Genomic DNA, 19,878 nt, shown 5'->3' on the forward strand with positions numbered 1-19,878 from the left:
CTCTGTGCAGATGATACTGAAGAAGATTCTTCCTGTTTACTTACTTCTGGATGTTCTCTAAATTAAGGAAATTCCGCAAAAAATCACTTCAGCTTTCCTTTTAAAGAACCTTTAAGATCCCTTAAAATGGTATTTAAAATTCTAGAATTATTTCAAAATAATCCTTAAAAAATACTCACAAAGTCTTATTAAAAATATTCTTTGTGGAAAAATATCCATTCCGCCCTAATGAAGATGATTTTCTGCCCTCGAGACGTCGCAGTAGATTAAAATTCTCCCTGATGAAACAACCAACCAATCAACAAAATTAAATGAAAACAACTTTTCTCTTTTTATTTTCCTTTATTGTAATTTTTATTCCTTGATTCTTCGATACAGGTTTCTTTTTCTTCATTTTATGTATAAAAATATTGTGTTATTAACTAAGTGTCTGCGGAAGAAAGAACTCATCGTGTCAAATTTTCGAAATTGAAGATTTCTTGTTTCTTTTTTTTTGTTTATTCAACTGAGAAAAAGTAATTTATACACAATTAAAAGAAATTCAAGTATTTTTTGCGCAAAAGAAATTAACTAAATGAATGAATGAAAAAAAAAAAGAAAAATTGATTCAAATTGGAAGGAAATTAAGAGAAAAAAAACTAAACCACCACCAAAAAGAGATTTGCCATCATCAGAGGAACGAACAATACTTGAAAATTCACGTGAAAACTCTCCTGATCGAGCACGGTGTGTTTCCTGAATAAAAATCCTTTTTGCTTTCTTTAGGGGAGACCGGGGTAAAAATAGTCATTTTGGAATTTTCAAATGTCAATTTCTCCCAAGTTATAAATCGGAAAAATCGGAAAAAATTAGGGTGCAAAGCCCTACCAACCTATAATTTTTGACAGTAATTTGGAGGTTATCCGATCAGTACTTTAGGAGTTAAAAATGAAAATAGATTTTTGGCCCATTTCCCAAACTTTTGCGTATTGAGAAAAACGCGTTTTCCGAACATTTCCTTCAGCAGTTTTCCCATCTGATAATTTTTCTCACTAGCTGGATTAGTGCAAAAAATGTTGCCAAGGTGTATTCTTCAATAACTTCTAATGATTTTTCTCTACAATTTTTTGAATCAAAACATACCCCTTGGGGTAGATCTAGTCATCCCATGTAAATCATATGGGAGATCGAAATTTTTGACATATTTGCCATCCATTTGTTGCAAAATGACGTGATTGAGAAAATCGCAAAATTCTCTGTTTTAGTGCGTATAAAAGTGAAATTCCTTGTCGCGGATCAAAAGGTGAGAAGTTTAGCTATCAACTACTATCAATCTCTCAGGTGGAAAATCATTGGAAATGTCGGAAAATTCGACCGACTTTATTTAGCCAACTGGTGACTATATTTACCCGCCGCGTCTAAAAAAAGTCAGAAGCGGAAGGGTTTAGGAAAAGCTCGAAAACTCATATTTCCCGTGAAGATAGAGAAAAGTGGTCTGAGACAAAGTTGTAGGCCAGGAAATTTCCTACAAGAATAACCTATCGAGGAAATTTTCTTGCCCTTGGGGAATCCTGCAGATAAGGATTTACGCAAATTGACTATTTTTACCCCGGTCTCCCCTACCTGTTGAATCTTTCTCTCTCCACGCGCGCGATGTTTTTTTTTTGTTGTTGTTGCTATTACTCCTGGGTCTTGTAGTCGAGTTTTACAGATGTCACAACTTGCTGCTTCGCCTGATGTGCCTGGAGGACAGCAACAGCCTCCTCTACCTTTGCCTTGAGCGACTCACTGTGCTCAAGCATGTGAAGTAGCTCAGAATTGTCAATCTCGAGCAACATTCCGGTAATCTTGCCCGCCATCTGGGGGTACATGTTCTCAATGAGCGGGAATAGGCGCTCACCCAGCATCTGCTTCTGCTCTGCCGGTAGGGCAGATGCCAGCATAGAAGCCGTCAATGGTTCCTGCCCCTTTACATGCACAGCCTGCTGTACTGGCTGAGCCGCTCCCAGAGACACGAGCTGCTGCTGCGGATTGCGCATATTTGTCGTGTACTTGTAGTTCCCGGTACGTCCCGTATTTGCCACTGGGGCTGCAATTTGACGCCCCTGAATGGCTCCAGCGGCATTCTGTTGCCCCGTAATGGGACGTGCTACATTCCGCAGCGACGCCTGAGCATTCTGTGCCGATTGACCCGCCTGCTGGGCAGCTCGTACACCCGCAGCCCCGCCACCGGGACGATACTGCGCCCCACCGGCACCCGATGACAAGTTCGGATATCCCGCCGCGGGTACACCCACAGCCACGGCGCCCGAATTGGCATTCTGCACACCACCCGATTGACGAATAGCCGGTTGTGTTGCCCAACGTGGAGTTGTACGCAATTGCGTCATCTGTGGCCCATAGAAGCGCTGAGTTGGTGGAATTGACGGTACAAAGTAACCCGCAGCTCCACTTGGCTGATACAGCTGTCCCATCTGTTGCATCCTCATATTGGCCATCCTCTGCATGTACTGACTCGCCAGATGCGCCTTACGATCCTCCTTGCGCTGCGCCAATGCCACATACAATGGTTTCGTACCCACAATCCTCCCATTCATCTCCGTGACGGCACGTGTTGCCTCATCCGGTGCGGAAAAGCAAACAAACCCAAATCCTTTGGAACGTCCATCCTCCATCATGACCTTTGCTGATGTAATTGTGCCAAATTGCGTGAATTCCTTACGTAAAATCTCATCATCAATGGTATCATCGAGATTCTTCACGTACAAATTCACACCCTGACTACGGCTCAGTCGTTCATTCTTAATCTGCTCAAAACGGCGCTTCAGCTCCATTTGACGCTCAGTCTTCTTTTGCGCACGTCCCACGTACAAGGTTTTCCCGTCGTTTAGCTCCTTCCCATTAAGGGCAGACACGGCGGATTCGGCAGCTTCGGCATTATCAAAGGCAACAAATCCAAAGCCACGAGACTTGCCATCATCCTTGATCATCACCTTTTGTTTTTTTGGGAGGAAGAGAAGGATAAATATTAATTAAAAATTATTGTTTCTTTTGTTTAGGGATTTGTTTTTAAAAGAAATATTCAATATTGAAAGAATTTAAAATAAAATCTCAAGAAATCAACTGTAAAACCCTCAATTATTAATGCCTGAGGAAGGACACATTCATCTCCAAAACGTAGCAATGGCATTACCATGGGGTAGGTGACCGACCCCATAGAATTTTTCGCAAAATAAGCAAATTCTTCCGGTCAAATGAGCTTTAGTAGACTCCTCGTAGCTTCTTAAGAAGTCTTTTGTCCATTTAATAACACAAAAATAATTTTTAAACGATTTTTTTTCAATGAGTTTTTTTGAGGTTAGAATAGCCAAGAAAAGACCGTTACATCAATTTTTGAATTTCCACTTATTAGGGGAGACCGGGGTAAAAATAGTCATTTTCGAATTTTCAAATGCCAATTTCTCCGAAGTTATTAATCGGAAAAATCGGAAAAAATTCTGGTGGAAAGCCCTACCAACCTATAATTTTTGACAGTAATTTGGAGGTTATGCGATCTGTACTTTAGGAGTTAAAAATGAAAATAGATTTTTGGCCCATTTCCCAAACTTTTGCGTATTGAGAAAAACGCGTTTTCCGAAGTTTTCCTTCAGCAATTTTCCAATCTGATAATTTTTCTCACTACCTTGGTTAGTGCAGAAAACGTTGCCAAGGTGTATTTTTCATTAACTTTTAATGATTTTTCTCTACAATTTTTTGAATCAAAACATACCCCTTGGGGTAGATCTAGTCATCCCATGTAAATCATATGGGAGATCGAAATTTTTGGCATATTTTCTATTCATTTGTTGCAAAATGGCGTGTTTGAGAAAATCGCAAAATTCTCTGTTTTAGTGCGTATAAAAGTGAAATTCCTTGTCGCGAATCAAAAGGTGAGAAGTTTAGCTATCAACTACTATCAATCTCTCAGGTGGAAAATCATTGGAAATATCGGAAAATTCGACCGACTTTATTTAGCCAACTGGTGACTATATTTACCCGCCGCGTTTAAAAAAAGTCAGAAGCGGAAGGGTTCAGAAAAAGCTCGAAAACTCATATTTCCCTTGGTGATAGAGAAAAGTGGTCTGAGACAAAGTTGTAGGCCAGGAAATTTCCTATAAGAATGACCTATCGAGGAAATTTTCTTGCCCTTGGGGAATCCTGCAGATAAGGATTTATGCAAATTGACTATTTTTACCCCGGTCTCCCCTACATTTTTGTTAATAACTTTTTTTTTCTAGTGTAAGGATCAACCTGAAAATTTGACACAATCTTCTCAGATAATCAAGGACCTTTTTTCCAAAAGTTTGGTTCTAAATCTCTAAAAATTAGACCAAAATAGCTCGAAATATGGTTTTGGGGTCGATCACCTATCTCTTATGGCAATGCGAGGGTTAAAAGTGATGTAAATCAGGTCAAAATCCTTATTATATTCTTACAAAATCCCAAGAATTGTACGGAAATTTACAAGTAGGGGGAAATGGGGCAATTTGTTAGTTTTTTGGGAGAAACATTTTCCTGATTTTCCTGAAAATATTTGAGTTTTCTCATGACGACTATCTTATAGGAAATTTTCCGGGCTACAACTTTGTCTCAGACGATTTTTCTCTATCTCAACGGGAAAATGCATTTTCAGGCCATTTTCCAAACCCTTGCACATTTGCCTGTTTCAAAAATCATGGGGCAAAATGTTAGTTTGCGTTTTTTGGCCTTAAATTTCAATTTTATGAATTTATTTCATCTAGACACTATAAAAGCAATTGATAATAAGGTATTTGCGTAACAATTAGAAATTTTTTTTAATAAAAAAAATACAAAAAATAAAATAAATGAAAAATTTATGAAATTGCACTTTTTATTTTTTAAATAATTTTATATTAGTAATAGAGAGTAATATAACATGCTAAATTATAAGTATTAAGTGTGCCGACTGGAAAAAAATAAAATAAATAAACAAAAAAATAGTTAACAGCCTTAAAAACGGTTTCTAACATTTTGCCCCAAGGGGTACTTTTTACTATCAGTGTTATACGGGAAAACCCGGAAAATTTTTTCGGAAAATTTAGACTTAATTCGTGTTCAGCAATAGTTACTCTATCAAAAAATGCATTTGGATCAAAAAAATTACACAGAAATACGCCAAAATACGATATTGAAATGAAAGGTCAAAGTAACTTTGAAATTCGAAAAATTTGTTTTTTAAATAAATCCCAAAATATTAGATCAATTAATATAAAACTTTATAGGCTTAGTTAGAGTTATAAAAGGTACCTTTTGACTAAATTAGAACAATTACGAAATAATATTTACTGAGATATTGGAGATGTGTGGTCTTGATTTTCTAACATTTTGCCCCATTTCCCCCTATGACCGAGTTAATTCTTTGTAAATCAACCCTTTAAAGTCCGCGATTAATCTAGCTAAAATTGAACTAAAAAATAATTTTTAGGTGTTCCTTTGAGCTCAAATAAGACATTTTTAGCAGAAAAAATCCAAACTCAAAAATTTTCAATTTTTCGTCTTTCCTGATCCTGTGAGTCCTTGGGGATGTTCTTTTGTAGTTATAAAATGATCAGGGATTGTAAAGACTTAGTCTTGTACTAATTTGGACTCAATATTCATAAAATAATTATACAAAATGAAACATTTTCAAAATCGAGCCTTTGGGTCGGCGTATGACCCAATGTACCTTAAAGGGTTAAACAATAAATTAATCAAGGGAAAAAATCTAAAAAGGTCCTGATTCTAGTTTTTTTTTTAAATATAAAATTACTTTACAATTAGTTATAGTTTATTCCTTGTTAACGCAATATATTATTGAATGGAATGCATTATTTCATTTATTAATATTCATTTATGGTCCCATTATTGCGCCAAAAGAAACTTCCTGCACTCTGTTGTGTTGCACAGTGAAAGAGGCAATTGAATGTCTGTCCACATGATGGCCTTGTTAACATTTTTTTTATTTATTTTATTAACAACGCCAGTTGACGACAATCTTCAACGATAATTTGGAGTAAAAAAAAATTAATGATTTTACACGAAAATACGCCGAGAAATTCAATGGAGTTGCTTGCCAAAGCTATCAAATGAAATTTTCTGCATTCGTTCAAAAGAAAAAAAAATTGTGATAAGATATGAAATTTCACAGAAAGACATAATTATTATAATTTTTGTTGACGCACGACTAGCTGGAAATTCAGAAGAAAAAAGAGAATTCTCACTGAAAAGCATCGTGCCCATCGTGCAATAAAATTCACAAAGAATATTGGAGGAAGAAAATAAAATACATTACATTTCTTTCAGAGAATTTCATGAACGTGGCATGGAATTTTCCTATATAGCAAAAAAATACTTTTAATCACAAATTCCCCCAAGTATGGTACTAAATGAAACTTTCTCTCTCTGCCAAATTCATTTGCTATGCCCATCATATTGTAAACTAACGCTTTCTACTCAAATGGAAAAAAAACGATAAATTATGATTCAGAGTAATGAAGAATTCTCAATTTTTTTTTACCTTATGACTGGTGATACCGCCGTACTTCTCAAACATCGTCTTGAGCGTCTCATCGTTGAGTTCATCGCCGAAATTCTTCACGTAGACATTAGTGAAGAGCTTAGCCTTCTCACCGAGCTCCTTCTCGCGCTCCTTGCGTGGAATGAAACGTCCAACGAAGACCTTCTTGCCATTGAGCAACATGCCATTCACTTTGTCAATAGACGTATTGGCGGATTCTTCAGTTTCAAAATGAACAAACCCATAGCCCTTGGAAGCACCCTTCTCATCCTGTGCCACTTTGCAACTCAAAATATTACCAAAGGCCGAAAATGTGTCATACATCGCCTTATTATCGATACTCTTGTCCAAATTCTTAATGAACACATTCCCAACGCCACTCTTCCGTAGCGATGGATCACGCTGGGACCACATTATGCGAATCGGGCGGCTCTTCAGCAAGTCAAAATTCATCGTATCCAGGGCACGTTCCGCTAAAAAAGAAAAAGAAGAAGCAACAACGTGACATAATGAAGTTTACTTATATTGTGAGCTTTTTTTCTCTCTCTTAGGTATGAGTTATGCAATGAAATTGGTGAGAGATTTGAAGAAAAAAAAAATGGGGAAATAATTTATTTTTGAGATCATTCTTTAGCTTCTTCTCATTTTAAGGTGATATAATCAATGTAAAATAATGATCTTGTGATAAAATCAAGATGGTACATATTTTGTAGGAAATGTTCTCTTTGCTCATTTATTTTAGTTAGCAAAAGTATGTTAGAGTGGATTTTTACGTCAATAACATGATTATTTAATTCAATTTAGCATAATGCTCATTATGATATGGAACAATATTAGAAACTTGTAAAAAAAAAAAGATCCTCTAAATTAACGAAATTCTTTGAATGTGAAAAGGTAAAAATCTTGAGATCCAAAGGAGTTTATTCGTTCCATACGGGAAAACATTTTCTTTGAAGAAACAAAGGGGACACGTGTAGTATTTTAAAGCATCAAAAAAGATTAACAAATTCCCAGATACTTCATGCATTTTCCACTTGAATTAGCTAAAGAAAAAAATCAAGTGATAATTTATATAAAAATATCTCAGAATGACGTCATAAATGTATTTCTTTTTGATTTATTAACCCTTTCGGGTCCAACGTGAAATATAAAAACATTGAAACATGCGCTATTTATTACGATATTTTTCGGGTGAATGTTCTCAGAGGACATTTTTCAGGCGAAACGTCATTTTGGCCCCTTTTGTGTTAATTTCATGTATTTCTAACGAGGGAAAGCAATTGGATTCATAAAAAAAGGTAAAAATAAAATGTTTCATGTTTAGGTTTACGTATGAACCAAAAAACGCGAAAGAACTAAGCGCATGAAATATTTAACCTGCTGGCCGCCAAGACCTTGGAGCTTCCTTAGAGCGCCAAGGTGGGGTCGTTGAACGACCCCAAGAAGGAAGTCGATTTTCTCATAAACTATAAAACCGGGAACTGTCGGGTCACTACCTTTAGACTCCTTATATAGTCCTCTTGCCCGTTGCATCACAAATTCGCCACCCGGAAACACGCAGAAGAAGATATTAGGGAAAAACATTTTTCACTCCTTTTTCACACTTTCTTCGTGAGAAATTTGCCACGAAGTTGACCGCAACTGCTATTTTTTTTCACTACTTCCCCACATTCCCCTCACTTCCCGCACCATGATAAATGACAATATTTCTAGAAAATTCTTTATTCTTTTCAACACTTATGTGCTTATAATTATGTTTTATGTTGTTTATGTTACTTATTCGCGATAATTCTGACACTGAGAAGGTAAAGTGAGAAAGTAAACACAACCCTTCAACCCCCTTCAACCATATGATTTATGATGTGACTAACTTCATTCTGAGAAATTTTCCGCAGCATGGCCGTTTAACCAATTTTTGAATTCCCTTCTTCTACATTTTCCTTAATAACTTTTCTTGTGGTGGACGGATTGAGCTGAAATTTTTACACAACCTCCTCAGATAACCAAAGAACTTATTTCCAAAAGATGGGAATGGTATCTTTTATATTTATTAAGTTATAGCACGAAATATAGGGCTGGGGTCGTTCAACGACCCCGCTTGGCGGCCTAGAGGTTAAACTAATGTTTCAAGATTTTAACAAGATGTTCAGAATGTTTTGAAATATTTATCCAAAATCTGTGACTGTGTTACTGTTCTTTTTGCAGAAATAATTTTCTTGTGGATTCCATCTCAATTAATGTTTTCAAGATTTTCGATAATGTTTCAAAAAATAACTTGCCAAAACTCAACCCGATGAAACAATAGGGCAAATGTTTCATGCATTTAAAGAGCCAAAAAACACAAAAATGACGTCATTGTTAGTAATTTTAGATAAAATCTTTGATGAATTTTCTTTCTAATATTTGTTTTCGAATTTTCTCCGTTAATTCTTGTGAAAAATGGTAAATCTGTTTGGCTATCAGTCATTTTCTTTATGAGATTGTTAAAAAAAATCATGACCTATATTAGCTTGAATAAACTCCTTCTCACCCTCCTAACCAAGATTTTGTTCTAGAAACCCTAGAAAAATCTAGAAGTAAAGTAATCTAGAGCTCTTCTCTTCAAAACAAAATCATTAAATCAATAAAAAAAATGCGAGCATGTGGCGAATGTCTTTTCCCTCTTTTCTCCTCATTTTTGAGCCAAAATCTGTGCATGTGGCCTGTCGACGGGATTCCTTGTTCAGTATAGCCTTGGGCAAAATTCTCTGTATCACCTTGAAATGTTTATCTATAAACTACAAATTGCAATTGATTTTTATTAGGTAGCCTTTTTACCGATAGATTCCCCTGAATGTTAAATTTTCTCTTTTGTTCTCGCGCGGAGCCTACTTAAATGATAAAATGCCCCGGAAAGGGTTAACAGAAGAATCTCAGATAATGTTCGTTGGAGAAAAAAAAATGACGAAGAGCGGGAAAAAGGGTCATTGAGAAAAAAGAAAGGAAGCATTTTCCCGAGAAAGCGCCGTAGTTTTTTTTTTTGCTTCTGTGGCGCGCACACACACCCATACGGGTGAGCGTATCCATGAAGGTATTTGGGTGTGTTTGCGCAGAATTTGAGAAAATGGCTGCCACACACGTGGTCAAAAATTACTCTTGCAAGGAAAGGAAAAATGCTGTGAAAATGAGGCGTGACTCACCGTCAGCGGGTTGTTGGAAGTTCACATAGGCGTAGCCCAGGGAGCGCCGGGTCATCATGTCGCGGCACACGCGGATGGACATTACGGGGCCCGCCGTGGAAAATTTCTCAAAGAGCATCGCCTCCGTGATGTCTTGGTGAAGGTCTCCAACGTACAGAGATGCCATTTTGGGGCTGCTGTAATTTTCTTTTTTTCTGTGCGTCTGCAACAAAAACATCCACATGTAGGGCATTTACAAAAAAAACTGCATGAAGGGCCCCCACGGGGCCACAGCGGACTCACCTATCTTTTGAGAAATCAGAAAGTGTGTCACGCTACTTATCGACGATGGTGAAATCACTCACTTCGGGGGGGAAACAATGTCGATTCACAAAGTTACCTTTTGCTTCTTTTTTTTTGCTTTTTTTTATATAAAACTGTTCTTAAAGTAACACAAAATTTTATGATTTTTCAAGTTTTTTCAATTTTTTTGGGTTTTTTATGATTTTTTTATATTTTTTTTATTTTTTTTTATATTTTTTTGCTAGAGAACGTGTGGTCTAATCCATCACTTCCCGTAAAATGAAAATTAAGGGGGTTTTGTCGCTTGGAAATTCCGAATCACTCTTTGTGATTCTACTTTTACTGATTCCGCTGATTCTTCTTGAGATTCGGCGTGATTCTTGATTCTGATTCAGGTGCGATTCCAAAATGATTCTTTTGCTTCTTTTTTTTTTTAATTTTTGGTATTTTTCAATAAAATTTTTGATGTTTTTATGTTATTAAAATTCTTTAAATTCTTTTAATGTTAATAAGTTTGTAGGATTCTGAATCTGGTGCTATAAAATTTCCCCTCGGAATTTCCCGCCAAAATAAGAAACTATTCAAATCTCAACGGACAAAATCACTCTGGGAAAAACTCACAAAATCAAAGAAAATAAATTGAAAATGATGAAAAAGAAAACGCATTTTATCTTCAACCTATAAGACTTTATTACAAAAGTATATAAATATAAATAAAAAAGAATTGTGCGCCTCCCACGGGCACTAAGAGAATGCTGCCCGTGAATTAATAAAAATTTAATCGTAGAAGTTTCTCATCAATCGTCATTTAATTAATTAAATCAATTTTTTCTCATTATTTAATGTTACGTGGGTTGTGTAAATGCACTTAGGTCGCTAACTACTGCTGGACCCCGAGCAACAGCTGGGCGTCACGAGCTCCACCTCCGTCTTCACGATGGACGGCGTGCTGAGCTTCTTACTTTCCACTTTGTCAGTCAAGGAAATAAGCTGGATTGTCTCGAGGTCCAGACTCTGTGACTTGAGCGATGACCGTATCGTCACAGTTTGTACTTTACCCTCCTGACCCTCCTGCTGTACGGTAACTTCGGGTTGGAGGGTGATGTTGTTGCGCACCGCAGACCCCGGTATGGCGCCCACGTCGTGCATTGAGGACGCCGAACTCTGCCACGATTGCGGCTCCTCCGTGATGGTGGTGAGTGAGGGCTCCTTCTCCAGTGTCGCCGCACTCTTGGGATGGTGCTTCGACTGACTCAACCCATCCCGGAGGAAGCTCCTATCCTTCACGGTGACCACTTTGTGGCTCTTCCGTGACCGTCTACACGGTCGCGGGGACGGTGTGGAGATACGATCGGGATTTGCAAGCGGTACAATCTCCGATGTGGGCCCCACGAGGCTCAGGATGATGGGGAAGAAGAATAAACTATTGAGGGCACCCACAAACACCGTCGAAAGGAGCAGCAGGAAAAAGTGGCGGACGATGAATTCAATTGGCGACGTGGACAGCATCACGATGGCCAGGGTTGTTGTTATAATGCCATGAATTACCGGCGTTAGGGCGTACTCCAGGGCGATCCGTATCCGCCTATCTTTTGCTCCCACCGCTGTGACAAAAGCCTAAGGAAGAGAGAAAATTCATAAAGAATTTTTTTAAATGTCATTTTAAATATTTTTTTATTTTATTATTATTTTTCCTTCGGTTTTTTATTGTAGTTTTTAATCAAAGGAAATTATTTTAAAAAAAAATCTTCGCATTTTAGACAATAAAATAATAATTTTGAGCATTGAAAATTTATTTGAATATTAAATTTTTGGTCAGTAAAATAGACTCAATTTAATTTAGCTTCAATAAATTAAAATTGGTTGAAGAAGTATTTTCTGTACAAATTCAATAAGAAACTCTAAACAAAAATTAACATTTCATTGATCTATACGATCTAAATGAATCAAGAGAAGATTAATTTGCTGATCAATATAATTTTTCAGCATAAAAATCAATTCTTTTACTGATTAATTAATTTTAAACTCTACTTAACATTGCTTTGGCATATTCTAGTTCAGTTTATTCAACAATTTTCCGAATAAAGCACTAAAATTTCCCCCAAAAGTTAATTTTTTTTATCACAAAATGCATTTCATGTGAAATTTTATAAATGGAAAGTTACCGCGTTGAGAAACAGAAAAAAAAATCCCATGAAATGTCGTCTAATTAATTCCCACATAAGACGCGAATGGCGGAGGAGAGCAGTGAGATGAAGGGGAAAGAAAAATGGAGGAATCGTAAAAGTCTCACCAGAGATATGTGGATCGTAAAACAGACACTGAGGCCGATGCTGAGCACGAGAATGATGGCGGGAATGGCGGAGAGTTTGATATCGAGCAGCGTCATGGTGCCGAGGAGCTGGACCAGTGTTGCGATGACGCAGAAAACAATTAGGAAGGCCCCCCAGAGTGACAGGAGGACAATTGCCACGAGAATGAAGGCCATCCCAATGGCAGCTCCCAGGGCAAGAGTAAGATTCTCCCGGAGATTCATGTATTGTTCCCAGAATGTGAAGGGAATACCTAAAAAAAATTGAATTGATTTTTCATTAATCCTGCAATCCTGCTAAATGAAAGAGAAAAGGGAGAGGAAGTCCTGACTTACCTGATGGATAATTCGGGAGGCCACGAGATTCAAATTTTTCACAAATCTCCCGAATTTGCATAATGGTGGCCTTAATTTCGGTGGTATCGTGCAATCCGTGGAGGAAGAACGGCAACTGTGTGTAGGTCAGTGGGGCACTTTTGGGTATTTTCAGTTCAAAATCACTCGGAGAGTGATACCATTCGCGTGGTTCTGGTCTCAAATTACCCTGCAGAGAAAACAATAAACGAAGCCTTTATAGCTAATCTCTCGATGATTTTGAATGTTTCCAAGATTGAGTTTTATTTTAATTTTTGGCAATTAAAAAAAATTCTATTTTTGGAAACTCACCTGAGACGCCCCATAGGCGAGAATATCATTCCATGCCCATGCTGAGAGGTAGTTGTAGAAAGCCTTGGGATTTATGATACCCTCATGATCAACAAGACGATTCTGTGTGGCTAGACTCTTATCGATGGGATTATCCACATGTCCCGTCTGCACGAGGAGTTTGTACGCCAGGATGGCATCATCGGATGCATTTGCAAACCACCTCTCTTGCGTTATGCGCCCCTGAGCATAATCCCTGTCGAAGGCTTTCTGCAAATCCACCAACCAGTCACGAAACAATCCCAGCCAGAAATCCGGTAAGCCTCCATTGTCATTCTTCCGGACATGCGATACCCGCACAAATGCCTCATGGTAGTCATGGAGGAGTTTCTGATTCATCGGATACTCAAAATCTCCCTGCGTCACGGCAAACATTGAGTAGAACCCGAATAATTTCTCCTGAGCATTGAGGAATTTGTGCTCTTCCGAATTCTTCGGCACAAGATCCGTCAATTCGAGCCCATCCTGCAGCTTCAGCGTGCCATAGAGACCAAATGCCAGGGCAATGGCAAACATCGTCATGCCCACACTCTTCACAATGCGCTTCATAATGAACGGCACATAGCACTTCTCCACAAATTCCACAAGGGAAAACCGAAGGAAGTTCCCCAGAGAGCATTCAGTGAGATTTTCCGCATGAAAAGCAGCTGCCTTGTTGTGCTGTTTGAGTGTCTTCTCCGGCATCGGCGGGAGGCAGCAGCAAAGTAAATCAATCCTATTTGATCGTCTTCTCCGCATATCGAGTGAAATGAGTGCTGGGAAAACAATCACAACGGCCGCCAGATTAAATGTCATGAGAATAGCTGCCTGAAGGCAAAATAGCCGAAGGGCAGGAACGGGAATGAGAACAGCCGCCAGGAAGGAGCCAGTCGTACAGGCAGCACTCACAAAAACACTCAAACCCACTTTCTTGAGAATCCCCGCTGTTTGTTCCTCATTCGTTTGCTTTGCATACTCATGCGACAGCAAGAAGATATGATCCACCCCAAGGCCAAGTGCCAGAAATGGTACAACCTGGGTGGTGGCTGCATTGAAGGAGATCCCAAGGAGTGCACAGAAACCCAAACCAGCTGCCGTTGAAACACCCACAAGGAGAACACCGGCAATACCCAAACCCATTTGACTCCGGACGGGATTTTGGAAGTTGGACAGCACAATTCCCGCATAAACTACAATGGTCACGACACCAATTGCCAAGCCCATGGGGCTGGGATTGGAGTATTTCTCGAGAATTTCATCGAGGGCAGCCGATGAGAAGGCAAACATGTTGTAGGATGACGTTAATTCATCCATTTTGACGATTTTGCTAACCTGAAAAAAGGAAGAAAAGGATTTGTTGTAAAAATTAAGAGAATTTTGGTAAATCCTTTTCAAGGATTTCCGGAGATTCCTTCAGATTTTTACCTCAATAGCAAACTTCTTCTGCCACGCCGTGAGCACTGCTGTCGCCTTTTCTGGGCTCCAGCTAACGTGATGTACCTTGTAGTGATTATTCCAGTATTCATACATCTCTCGTTCACCCATTAGCTGAACCACCGATTGTAGCGCTGTTACCTTCTTCAGGTGACCCGTTCTATTGCGAACAGCTCCACCTGTAATCAGTGTCTCAGGCCAATGCATGTACTTTGTTGCATAGCCATAGCATCCTCCTGTCAATTCTGCTCCAATATCCAAAGCCTTCAGTCAGGGGGAAAAAACAAACATTTCTAAATCTTCCAAGAGAAAATGAAAAAGTATTTCATACCTGAGTTGAATTTTTATTCCTTGCCGTTTCCGGGCATTGTGGGTCACGAACATCCAAACAAGGTTTCTCCGTGTAGCCTGTTGTTATTCCTGCTCCTTTGAGGTACTTTTCGATTGTCTTTGAGGGGAAATGGTAGTTCAGTGCTTCCATATTTTTGAGTAAATGCTGCGGATTTAGTGAGCTCCACTGGAGTTTCTTTGCTAAACCCCTGAAAATTAAAAAATAAGGATTAATTAAAATCCTTCCTTGCGATAAAAAGCTTAAGGATCTTACGGTATGTGAACCGGAAATTCTGGTCCAAGGAGTTTACTTCCTTCCCAGAAACAATCAAGCGGCGTGATTATGGCACACGGAATGATGTTATCGAAAATCTGCTCAATAAGGTGGACATCGAAGTTTGGGGCGTTCATTGAGTAGCACATATCCTTGAGGCCCCAGGTCGTATCGAACATGTGCACCGTCACTGCAGTGGCCCGCCGCAGGACTTCCAGATGTATCATGAGTGCATGCGTGTGCAGTATTGATGCATTTGGCTCCTTTGACACCTGAATCATTAGCTGATGCGTCGCTGAGCCCGTTTCCCCCAAAGATTTTAGCGTGTACTTTAGTTCCTCCTCGAGGCGTCCACCATCTACAATTCGAAGTTGGAAAAGAGGAAAGTATTTTTTTTTAATCGTTTTTGTTGAGCAGACTTCGGGTTTCGGGGTATGATCTCCGGGCTGTGGGTTTAGGATGAATTTCTCCGTGTCACGCACGGTTTTAATTTTTATTTTGCTTTAATTTTCAGCAGTATCAAAAACTTAATAAATCGGATATTGAAATAGATTCTCTCTCTCTCTCTTTTTTAGCTAAAGGAAAATCGTCTTAAGTCAAATCTGAGTTTTTTAAAACCAGAATAAACTTCTTTAAGTTAGACTCCAACAGGACTATAGTTCTTTTTTTTCACACCAGGTTTAAGTTTTTAAAGTCTGTCCTGAGATTTTTAAGCAAGGCCTTTGTTGTAGACTAGAATTAAGCTTTTTTTTAAAGATCATGACTTTTATAAGGTTTTTAAGTCAGATCAGGCTGAGCTGAGTTTGAATGCGTCTTAAAAGTCTGACTTTTATTAAATTTTTGTATCTTCTTCTTCTTTTTAAAATTTCTCAGGGCCAGACGTCATTTCGACATCCACACAGCCAAATTTTTGTATCAATTTAATAATTTATCTAGCAAATTTTCTTTGACAAAATAAATCCTATTAATTAAAAAAAAAATTTTAAAAAAAATAATGTCAAAAAAGAATTTTAATCCTTTTGAATTAGAAGTTCTAATTTAACAAAATAATTTTTTATATCTGGAAAAAGTTCATTTTGAAACTAAAAAAATTATTTAAAAGAATGTTAAAAAATAGCAATTAAAAATAAAACAAATTTAAGAATAAACTGTGAAACGTTAGAAAATAAATGTCAAAGTTTAAAAAAATTATACGTTCGAAAATAAATTTCAAACGAACGAAAAGAAACATCCAACGTCATAAAAGAAGCATGAAACGTTAAGAAAAAATGTCAAACGTCAAAAATAAATGTCAAACATTATAAAAGAAACGTCAATTGTTATAAAAGATTTAATTTTGTGAATGAAAACCGTTTATAAAATATCTCAAGAAACAAACTTCTTTGTAAAAATACAAAGCAAACAAATAAATTTTTATTAAAAGATTAATTAAAATAAAGAATTAATTAAATGAATTAAATTAAATTTGAATTTTAAAGATTTTAAATCACGATTTGTGACTAAAAATAGACACAAAAAAGAACATAAAAAAGGAGATAAAATAACGGAACCAAGGTCATAACTTAAGAAGAGATAAAACACGATAAAATAATTGAGACGATTTTAATCTTCTAATCTATGCGAAGTATAAATTTATGCATCAATTTAATTGAATTAAAATTGATATAAAAACAAATAGGAAAATATAATGTGTCACAAAAGGACGACTGATAAACAACAAAATGCAACATTTTTCCACAGCCAGAGAACATAATAATTATTATTTAAGTCACACGATATGAATTTAATTTGAATTTTAAAATAAACCGCTCGCGGGGCTAAAGTAGAGAAAGAACATAACAAAAAAAAAGTTCTTGGCTGCAGATAAGCGAGAATACAATTTTTTTCTGTTACTTCTTCATTGCATTTTGAGATATAATGTAATTTCTGTGTGTGATTAACTTGTTTTGTATTATCCTGTCATCATCCAACAGCACAACATCAACAGCGGTCGCGGTATTAGCTGCTTTCATTTCACATTGAGAGTCGCAACGTGGGTGGTCGCACAACTCTAAACATATGGCTGAGGGTTAAAAGAGTTGGCCATCACACAATTTTCAAAGCAGATTCTGCATCTTGGGTGGTCCCCCCGGAGTCTAGTCAATAAATTTCATACACTTTTTGTACCGCGCGCTCGCTCCCGAGGTGGCAGACACAACTTCATTCCCATTCCCCACCAAAAAAGAATGTTCCCCTTCAGATCACGAAAGGAGGGAATTTTTGGGGGAGGAAAAAAAAAGAGCTTACCTTGGATCCACAATTGCTGCACTTTGGAATGAATTGTTGCACTCTTGAGCCCCACGCAGAAAGAACTTAATACTAGGATAGCCACGAAAATGACCTTTCCAGCGTGCTTCTGTAGGTAGGATCCCAAGGAGTAGAGGTGCACCTGGAGTACTGATCGTATGTACACAGCCAGACGACGTCCTCTCGCCTTGCCCTGCAAAAACATCCCCGAAAAGGAGAAGAGGAAGAAAAAAAAAACACGAAAAGTCGGGCGTTAGTGGCCTCTGGGTTCCCAACGTGGGTGGTCTCTCTGCTTACGCTCTCAATCTGCTGAAATGCCGTGGCTGCATCCACCCAACTCGTCCTCACGTACAAATCCGAGAAGAGCTTCTCATCGATGTGATCCCCATGGGAGTCCGGGACACGCGGGAGTTCGTGCATGGTGGTGTCGCCGCACAAATGGGGCGCTCTCGCACAGAACCTTCGTCTTATGTTTTTTTTTCTTCTACTACTCGCGCGCGCACACACTTCTTTCTCTCCCACCTTCTCTACTCGTCTAACACCATTATTGCGACGACGATGGGTATATGGAATACCTGGAAGAATAGAGGAAGGACGGACGGAGAGAGAAAAGTCAATTTATGGGCATCCAACTCAACTTATGGGAACATGGGATTTTTCGGATTTTTCGTGCGTTCCTCTCGTTTCAGTATTATTCAATGAAATTTCGCTTTATTGTTACGTTTTTTTTTGTGTTAGTTCTTCTTGTTCCCTAAACCTTTATTTTTTTTCTTTTAAGATTATTTCTCATTTAATTTTTTTTTACGTGAAAATTATGCATTATTTGCCGGTAAAAGGTTTTCTTTTATTGCTGAGAATTAGATATTTTTCTTAGTGCTCATCAGAATAATTACAAATCATTTTATTTATGATATTTCGAGTCTTTTTTTTGTAAATTCTTCAGGAACAGACATTTTGCAAAATTCATAAAGATCATTTAATTTTTTTTTTGAGCATTAGGAATAAGGAGTAATTTTTTAAGAAAAATAATTAATTTTCTAAAAGTAAAATTGTATAAATTATGTCCTAAAAAATAATTAAAATTGTATCATGCTTTGTACGAATTTAATAACATTTTAAAAAGTAATTTGGATTTATGCTAACGTACAGAATTTAATTTCGGAATACCCTGCATCCTGTTTTTATTAGATTTCTTAAAAACCTAATAAATAAAATCATTTTTTACTACTTTTTTTGAATTTCGCGCCCTAAATGTAGTTCCAAAAGCCACCACTGCTATTTTTTGGTACATTTTCTTGATTTTCTTGAAGAGCAAATGAGACGGTGCACGTCACTGATATTGTTTCATTCAAATTTTTACCGAAGCTCCCCAGGGGCCCCTCTGAGCATTCCCGGCAACTTTTGGAGCCCCAAAAATGGGATTTTCCCGGAAAAATAAATATTTTTAACATTCTTCCGCACAACACAAACAAACATTTCACGCACACACTCACAAAAACACACCTATACAATATGCCAGAATGAGACGGAGATGTATTTTCTCATGCCATCTCGTACAGTGTGGTGGTCGGTAGGATCACTTTCCCCTTCGGCCGCACCGAGCTCTTCGTGGAGCGTATGCTGCGACAAAAACAACCTTCGTTTGCCGAAGAGGGGCCGAACCCAAAACGACCACACACGCAACTATATACCAACTATGTACTTTTTTTTTACCTTCTTTTAGACCACCCAGCGTGTTTTTCTATACATTTTCCACGGAAACTGCAATTTCACCGCAATTCCACAATTTTCGCACTAAACACATTAAATGTCCATGCACACGGGGCACTTTTGCATAGTTCAGCACTATTTATTACACGAATTTCCACGAAAAATCAAATCAACAACACGGAGCGCCAAGCAACTCGCGCAGCTTCTCTCAAAAACTTCTTCTGACTGAAAGAAATCATATACATACAGTGAAGCCTCGCTCAAACGCGTTGCTGATGTTTACAGTATGTTCGCGGTTAAAGACTTGAGAGGGGTAATTATTGTTTCGTTGTAGGAACTGTAGGAATAATTAATAGCAAAGAAATAATTTGAAAAAAACTTAATTTCCGAAAAGAAATTCATTGATTTTCAATTTTTTGTATTTTTGTGTGAAAACAGGAAAAATTTTCTGTTTCTTTTTCTAACTAACGTCAAACGTGCTATTATTCTGAGTTTAATTTTTTTTTGGATAAAAAATTAAAACTGTCTTATAAATTACAGTCAAACCTCGCTTAATCATCTCTGGGGTCTCTGGGTTAAGCTCTTCCTACGCATTAAAACTAATGAGTGCGAAGAGTTTAACCGAAAGATGATTATGTGAGGATGACTGTATTCTTATTGGAACCTTTTCTTTCTAGAAGTTCTTCTTAGTTGTCTGTCTTTATCTATTATTCCCCGGTCCCATTTATTTCATTTTTAGATCAATATTTTTGGATAAATTGCGAGAATTCTTTAAAAAAAAAAGGTTAGTTATATGCAGAAGAAATATATCGATAAAAAAAGAATAAAAAAGTTCTGAAAAAGCGATCATACT

At 37.6% G+C, this 19,878-nt stretch overlaps 6 protein-coding genes across 11 annotated transcripts in view; 4 read left to right on the forward strand and 2 right to left on the reverse strand.

Moving 5' to 3' along the window:
• LOC129794093 (GPI mannosyltransferase 3) overlaps positions 1-19,878 on the forward strand; it is a 1,193,052-nt gene that overhangs the window by 1,077,395 nt on the left and 95,779 nt on the right. The window lies entirely within an intron of this gene.
• Positions 1-19,878, forward strand: part of LOC129794120 (cytoplasmic tRNA 2-thiolation protein 1) — a 1,132,104-nt gene that overhangs the window by 1,016,447 nt on the left and 95,779 nt on the right. The window lies entirely within an intron of this gene.
• The window catches only part of LOC129794129 (plasma membrane ascorbate-dependent reductase CYBRD1), a 1,128,201-nt gene that overhangs the window by 1,012,544 nt on the left and 95,779 nt on the right, over positions 1-19,878 (forward strand). The gene's annotated exons all lie outside the window — the stretch shown is intronic.
• LOC129794176 (cuticle protein 8-like) overlaps positions 1-19,878 on the forward strand; it is a 500,748-nt gene that overhangs the window by 385,091 nt on the left and 95,779 nt on the right. The gene's annotated exons all lie outside the window — the stretch shown is intronic.
• Positions 323-10,282, reverse strand: LOC129794084 (polyadenylate-binding protein). 2 transcript variants are annotated; one of them, XR_008750994.1, is made up of 5 exons: positions 9,997-10,282; positions 9,715-9,916; positions 6,536-7,008; positions 1,603-2,972; positions 323-748 (listed from the first exon to the last, which is right to left on the reverse strand). XR_008750994.1 is itself a non-coding variant. In XM_055834692.1 (4 exons), exons 2-4 carry the CDS (start codon positions 9,878-9,880, stop codon positions 1,659-1,661), a joined length of 1,953 nt encoding a protein of 650 aa, XP_055690667.1. In that variant the 5' UTR covers positions 9,881-9,916; positions 9,997-10,282; the 3' UTR covers positions 1,600-1,658. The 2 variants fall into 2 exon arrangements, 1 of the variants encoding a protein (XP_055690667.1); XM_055834692.1 differs by lacking the exon at positions 323-748 and having other exon boundaries at positions 1,600-2,972.
• LOC129794061 (protein patched) lies at positions 10,662-19,253 on the reverse strand. Its single transcript, XM_055834649.1, has 10 exons — positions 19,029-19,253; positions 17,613-17,890; positions 17,316-17,508; positions 15,030-15,387; positions 14,757-14,964; positions 14,417-14,689; positions 12,974-14,323; positions 12,644-12,851; positions 12,290-12,561; positions 10,662-11,613 (listed from the first exon to the last, which is right to left on the reverse strand). Exons 2-10 carry the CDS (start codon positions 17,733-17,735, stop codon positions 10,873-10,875), a joined length of 3,726 nt encoding a protein of 1,241 aa, XP_055690624.1. The 5' UTR covers positions 17,736-17,890; positions 19,029-19,253; the 3' UTR covers positions 10,662-10,872.

This window comes from Lutzomyia longipalpis, chromosome 3 (assembly GCF_024334085.1).
Source record: "Lutzomyia longipalpis isolate SR_M1_2022 chromosome 3, ASM2433408v1".
In the NCBI taxonomy this organism is placed as follows: Eukaryota; Metazoa; Arthropoda; class Insecta; order Diptera; family Psychodidae; genus Lutzomyia; species Lutzomyia longipalpis.

Coding starts and splice junctions, on each gene's coding strand:
- LOC129794061 (XM_055834649.1), bottom strand. CDS start 17,735: ATGCACGAACTCCCGCGTGTCCCGGACTCCCATGGGGATCACATCGAT. Junction 14,690..14,756: donor GGAATAAAAATTCAACTCAG/GTATGAAATACT, acceptor CCCTGACTGAAG/GCTTTGGATATTGGAGCAGA. Junction 14,324..14,416: donor AGAAGAAGTTTGCTATTGAG/GTAAAAATCTGA, acceptor TCCTTTTTTCAG/GTTAGCAAAATCGTCAAAAT.
- LOC129794084 (XM_055834692.1), bottom strand. CDS start 9,880: ATGGCATCTCTGTACGTTGGAGACCTTCACCAAGACATCACGGAGGCG. Junction 7,009..9,714: donor CTTCCAACAACCCGCTGACG/GTGAGTCACGCC, acceptor TTTCTTTTTTAG/CGGAACGTGCCCTGGATACG. Junction 2,973..6,535: donor GCGGTATCACCAGTCATAAG/GTAAAAAAAAAT, acceptor AAAAAACAAAAG/GTGATGATCAAGGATGATGG.